The sequence below is a fragment of the Crassostrea angulata genome, chromosome 10, assembly GCF_025612915.1.
Source record: "Crassostrea angulata isolate pt1a10 chromosome 10, ASM2561291v2, whole genome shotgun sequence".
Taxonomy (NCBI): domain Eukaryota; kingdom Metazoa; phylum Mollusca; class Bivalvia; order Ostreida; family Ostreidae; genus Magallana; species Magallana angulata.
The window spans coordinates 8,691,109-8,698,098 of record NC_069120.1 but is presented as its reverse complement, the minus strand read 5'-3'; the positions used below and the strand labels follow the sequence as shown (position 1 = coordinate 8,698,098).

Genomic DNA, 6,990 nt, shown 5'->3' with positions numbered 1-6,990 from the left:
CTTCATAATATAAATCAAATTGTATGAGATAAATAGAACATCTATAATTCTGTGATTTTATATTAATTTTGCTTTATCCAACTCGTTGAAATGGTTATATTCGCTCGCCAAGCCTCGCAAATATATACACCATTTCAACTCGTTGGATAAAGCAAATATAAAATCACACAATATAGATATCCTCTATTTATATTCATATTGATGTTAATCTATATGAAGTATTTGTGTACCGTTGCCTTAATTATATGCTCTCTTAGTCAGGGCAGGGACAAATATACTAACGGGCGTTAGTATATATACGTCTCTGGTCAGGGATATGAAACATACATGGAACAGCCCTATTAACATCTTATTAAGTTCACTTCACCGACTAAAAATATAGTGCTGTAAACTTTGTAGAGAATTTTTTTTATTAACAAGTAGATATGAATTAATGATTATTTTTCATAAGTACAATATCATATGGTTACGTAAGTTTGAGTGTTTCATTTAATCTTACAATAATAAGTACATTAAAAACATGTGATGAAATTTATATTTGTGCTCATGGCCTATGAAAAAGGCTAAGTGTATTCACAGGAAATTGAACATCCCAGATTTCCAATGCAAACATAAGGGGAAGTGTACACAATGTGAATATAGATAAATGAATTGTTTAAATTTTTTAAAAATTCCTTCGATTCATTTGACAGCAAAGACTTCATTTGCATTTCCTACTTTTTCTTTTTAAACCCTACTTAAAGAGAGGCATTTTCTCCTTTTTTTGCTGATAAGAAAAATAAACTACATGCATAATGCTTCTACTAACATGAAAACATATATGTTAATCATTTCATAAATGATTCTCTAAATACTTTGAACTCTATGTGATTGTCTCATGCGCCCATTGTTTTTTAATCTTAAACCTACTTAATAAGTTGCTATTTCTGACAATTTTTATGTAAACCAATGAAGTTTGTCATTATGATGATATCATATTATTAACAAAGAAACAATTAAATGGATGTGTTTTCATTCTCCATTATTGTTTCTGGCTAATTCAAGACAGATTTTAATAGAGGAATTGGAGTGACATTAAAATCAGGACCAGAAAAATAACTATAGTATAACGTGTAGTCTTTAACCCTATTCTATCACATTGATTAAAAAGAAGGTCATATTTCAAAACGATAGTAAAACACTTAATAACTGAAAAAAATGAGTATTCCAGTGAAATATAACGTTGATTTTTTTTTATTTAAAGGGACAGAAGAAAGTTGCTGATGATCTTCAGTTCCAAGGTATTATATCTAAGCCAAGTGTAAAACCAATGTTTATATATATATGTCTTTAAAGCTGAAAACTATTCTTAAAATGCATTATCAACCATATTTCTTTTCATAGCTGCTATTCCTACAATCCTTATATAAGCTGCAAACCTCTTAACTGTTCAAAGTACATGTATTTCAAATTTGTTGTAGAGGTCTCACCCGTGTAGATGTACATCTTACATTGCTGTCTTACTCGGTCACTATAAAATGATCAAATTTACAAACTTATACAAGTTATTTCATTATTTATAAACAGAAAATGTACTTGAAACAAGAAATAACTGCAAAAAATGTAAGACCATGACAGAAATACTATATGTACTCGTTTCAGGTGTGCAATCAGGTGTGAAGAAGCCAATTTGTGATTGGTGTTAAGCTTTAACTATAAACTGGAATAAATGTATCTGCATGATGATAGATTTACATCTGCTTTAAATCAATATGTATTGTTCCCCTTTTTTCCGCGTAGATATTCCACATGACTCCTTTGTAAATGACAAAAGCAAGGTTCAGACACACACTTTTACTGACTTTCCCCCGACTGCCGAGTCTGATGAAGAGGATGTCTATGACAAAACTCAGGTACTGGGCAAATGTGCTTATTTCAATTGACATCATTGCATTCTTGTATACCAGAGCAAAGCCAAAAACTTCTCTGCTTTTATGTTCAACATTTGTTAGAGAAGTAAAATCTATCCCAGTCTATCATGATTTATTTCTTCTCCCAAAATTTTAAGTATGTATAAATTGAATATCAGTTCTTTAATTTGAAGTCCATATTGATAAATACATACACACATACTCTGCCATTTATTTGTATTAATATTTTTTTCTTAGCTCATTAAAGATGAATCAAAAACTGGGAGTCCATCTTTTTGGACATTTGAATATTACCAGCAGTTCTTTGATGTGGAGACAAAGCAAGTGTTAAACCGGATAGCTGGATCCATGATTCCCTTTCCACGTTCAAACTACCTACAAACAACCATTAGGCCTAACCCAGATCTCTATGGTAAGCATCTTACCAGAATTGTTGTTGTGTTATAAATATATAACCCATAAAGCAAGGTCTACAAATATATAAGAAGCATTTAAATGTTAATTGTTTGGTTACTGAAAGGCAAAGTTGCTCTCCCCATTTATTGTATCGTGTAATATATGTATTACTAAGGCTTCTATTACCTTACTTTTAACAGGACCTTTCTGGATTTGTACAACGCTTGTGTTTACAACAGCCATTGCTGGTAACATGGCCAGTTACCTGTCTGTTGAGGGTAAAGACTTCACCTGGAAGTATGACTTCCATAAAGGTATCTTAAAGTCCTAGTACAGTCAAACACGCAACACATGTAGCAACCCACTGTGTTTAGTGACTTTTGTTGTATGTGATCTACAGAGAATTTTCAATCTTTCAAAAAGATGATTTTTTTTCAAAAGAAGAAAGCAAATATGTAATTAGCTGTGTTGCCAAGCCATGTGCATCTGCATAACTGTCATTAAAATTGAGTGATTTGGAGTGTCACATTGTTTATACTTGCTATTTATGAGGGTCTGCAGTTCTATGTGTTAGGTTTGCAAATGTGTGTTAAAATACGAATTGTATTTTTATTGTTAACAATACTGGTGTTCTGATTGATAGCTCTCGGAAGTGCTGGCTGAACGGAAATTGTAAAGTCAGACTCCTAGATATTAAGTGACATTGCATGAATAAAGGTAAAATTGTGTGAAGTCGCACACAATTTTATTTTAAAACAAGGCCTTCATTCATATCAAACATGTTGTCATTTCATACAGATATTTTGTAGATTGGGGGAAGGGTATAGTCTTTAATGAACCAAGTTGCTTGATTAGATACACTATTGGTCACTATGGCAGTTTTGATTTTTCTTAGAAGACTGATGTATGGCTCTCTGCATAATGATAGACCATCTGTTATCAAGATAGAGGTCAAATTTAGGTATGAGATCCTTTTTGTTCTTAATGTCATCAATTCGTTTCTTTCTTTTCAGTGACATTTGCTGCAACAGCCATTTTCAGTTACTGGTGGTTGCTGCCGGCGATGCTATTTGGCTTTTTGTGGTGGAGAGGCAGCAAAGCAAACTACACTTTTCTGGAGATCCTGTGTATCTATGGATATTCCCTTTCTATTTACATTCCAATCTCTGTAAGCACATATAGATGCTGAATATGTTTGTTTTTTTGAGATACATTTGTACTGATTTGGGAAAGTTGGTAGTGTTTTAGCTAATGGTTAGAATTTACCTTTTTATTCAGTTGTAGAAATTCATTGAAAAATATACATAATAAATATTTGCTGAATGCAAAGTGGGTTTGGAAATGTTTAGACTGTTACAGATATTAGATTGATGTAAACATAAACAAAAATAATTGTATTAATCTATGTTCTTTACTGGTAAGCTTATTTAGGAATTAACAGATTTAGTATCATGTTAATTTGAAATAAGAGTAGATGCAGGGGAACTGGGAAAGAAATATCATTGTCCTGTGTTGACATTCTTTGATAAATAGTCCTAAAGAAAGTAATGCATGTTGTTGAAGTGCTACCTGAGAAACTTCTAGGCCTGGTTCAATCAGCACCAGTTCTGTTTGTTGTAGATACTGGCTGTGGTTCATTTGTTTTCTGATGTAGGTACTGAGGGTAGTTCACCACTATTACAATGTATCTATATGTTGTAGACATTGTATATGGTTCACCAATGTTACCTGTATGTTGTAGATACTGTGGGTGGTTCACCACTGTTACCTGAGTGTTGTAGATACTGTGGGTAGTTCACCACTGTTACCTGTATGTTGTAGGTACTGTGGATGGTTCATCACTGTTACCTGTATGTTGTAGGTACTGTGAGATGTTCACCACTGTTACCTGTATGTTGTAAATATTGTGGTTGGTTCACCACTGTTATCTGTATGTTGTAGGTACTGTGGGTGGTTCACCACTGATACCTTGGGTGGGTCACCACTGTTACATGTGTGTTGTAGATACTGTGGGTGGTTCACCACTTTTACCTGTGTGTTGTAGATACTGTGGGTGGTTCACCACTTTTACCTGTGTGTTGTAGATACTGTGGGTGGTTTACCACTGATATCTGTGTGTTGTAAATACTGTGGATGGTTTACCACTGTTACCTGTGTGTTGTAAATACTGTGGGTGGTTCACCACTGATACCTGTGTGTTGTAAATACTGTGGGTGGTTCACCACTGTTACCTGTATGTTGTAGGTACTGTGGGTGGTTCACCACTGATACCTTGGGTGGGTCACCACTGTTACCTGTATGTTGTAGATAATGTGTGTGGTTAACCACTGTTACCTGTGTGTTGTAATTACTGTGGATGGTTTACCACTGTTACCTGTGTGTTGTAGATACTGTGGGTGGTTCACCACTGTTACATGTGTGTTGTAGATACTGTGGATGGTTCACCACTGTTACCTGTGTGTTGTAGATACTGTGGATGGTTCACCACTGTTTACTGTGGATGGTTCACCACTGTTACCTGTATGTTGTAGATAATGTGTGTGGTTAACCACTGTTACCTGTATGTTGTAGATACTGTGGATGGTTCACCACTGTTACCTGTATGTTGTAGATAATGTGTGTGGTTAACCACTGTTACCTGTGTGTTGTAGATACTGTGGGTGGTTCACCACTGTTACATGTGTGTTGTAGATACTGTGGGTGGTTCACCACTGTTACCTGTGTGTTGTAAATACTGTGGGTGGTTCACCACTGTTACCTGAGTGTTGTAGATACTGTGGATGGTTCACCACTGTTACCTGTATGTTGTAAATACTGTGGGTGGTTCACCACTGTTACCTGAGTGTTGTAGATACTGTGGATGGTTCACCACTGTTACCTGTGTGTTGTAGATACTGTGGGTGGTTTACCACTGTTACATGTGTGTTGTAGATACTGTGGGTGGTTCACCACTGTTACATGTGTGTTGTAGATACTGTGGATGGTTCACCACTGTTACCTGTATGTTGTAGATACTGTGGATGGTTCACCACTGTTACCTGTGTGTTGTAGATACTGTGGGTGGTTTACCACTGATATCTGTGTGTTGTAGATACTGTGGGTGGTTCACCACTGTTACATGTGTGTTGTAGATACTGTGGGTGGTTCACCACTGATACCTGTGTGTTGTAGATACTGTGGGTGGTGCAGTTTGAGTGGTTGCAGTGGATACTGGTTATGGTTGGGGCAGTGATGTCGGGCGGAGTTCTGGTGATCACGCTATGGCCAGCAGTCAAAGACGACACCAAGAAAACTGCCTGGATTGTGATAATACTCATCTTCCTTTGTCACACTTCGCTTGCTGTTGGCTTCAAGGTACATGACATGATAAATTCTAAGTTATTGGTTGTTTGATTCATTTTACCAACATCCAAATGAATCAAATCAAGACCAAATCTGATCACTTTGTTACTTTTTCCTGATTGTAAATGTACAATTGGTAATTTTATAGAATTTTGTTTGTATATTATATATGAACTGGTAATTTAAAAAAAAAATCAGGAAAAATAAAAACAAAAATTAATCATTAAAAGATGTGACAGTAATATAAATTTGCATTTTAGCTGTATTTCTTCAATGCTGCTGCACCTCAGATCTCTACACAGACTAGTTCAGCCCCAGTGATAACTAAGTTTCCAACAACCCCACACCCAACAAGCAAACAACAGAACAAGAAAACTTTAGTTGCAGCAACCAACACCAATTTACCTAAAGATACCAGAGGCAGATTGAAAAATTCTACATTAAAGAGAAACAGAGTTATATACAAAACAACTAAAAAACCTATGTAGTTGGCAGATAAGATTGCCATGGAAATCCAAAGAAAGATCAGCTTAAAGGAAAATAACTAGTGTACACTCTCTCATATAGCATTTTATTTTCGAGCTTTACAGGTTAAATTATTTTTTAATGATTTAGATGATGAGCCCGAAACGTTTTTTCTTCAACCGTTGGTGGAATTTATCTTAAAAATGTCATAAATCAAGTATTTTATGAATTGAAGGAGAAGAACAAGTCTATTGTTGATAGTTGAGTAAATTCTCAAGTTTCCTTCCTCTTGATTTCAATTTATTTATTCAACTAATTGACATCAGAATCTATTGGTACATATATATACAAGAAATAATCCAAATTAAAAGTGTGTTCAGTGACATGTATGTACGTATATATTTATATATCTGTATCAGTACTTTCACCTGGTTTGTTAATGCAGAAATCGTTTGTCTTCGGCTGTATGAATATTGCATCCTCTTGACTGGAAAACTGGAAAAAACTGGAGCGGACACGTATTTCAACCCACGGTTTTTAAAAGCTGAGCTGTGAAGATGCTTACTATGATGAATGGTATTGAAGAATATTTTAAAAAATGAAATTGTTTTGTTGAACTCAATCTTTATAGTTCTTTTTTGTCTTAAATATTAAATGCTTATACATGTATATGTCGTTATTTTGTTTTTTTATAGTGTAAAATGAAAATTTGTAAATAAAATTGTTCTATTACCTGTAATCAGTTACCCCATTAGAATATATATATTAGTTGCAAGTCTGTAGCTCCTGGTCTGAAAAAAAAATTGGATTTTAGATAATCGGTCTAAAACCAGCAATTTTTTGTGCGCCGTAAATTGCATCTTTTTAACACTTGCGT

At 34.6% G+C, this 6,990-nt stretch overlaps 1 protein-coding gene across 1 annotated transcript; it reads left to right on the top strand.

The window, feature by feature from the left end:
- Positions 1-1,237: 1,237 nt before the first annotated feature.
- On the top strand, positions 1,238-6,782 carry LOC128164866 (protein YIPF1-like; the record flags this gene model as incomplete). The annotated part of the gene is made up of 7 exons (XM_052828920.1): positions 1,238-1,280; positions 1,780-1,892; positions 2,148-2,322; positions 2,507-2,620; positions 3,320-3,474; positions 5,478-5,660; positions 5,909-6,782. Coding segments are annotated over 7 exons (1,011 nt in total), but the record flags the coding sequence as incomplete, so codon positions are not given.
- Between the last annotated feature and the right edge of the window lie 208 nt (positions 6,783-6,990).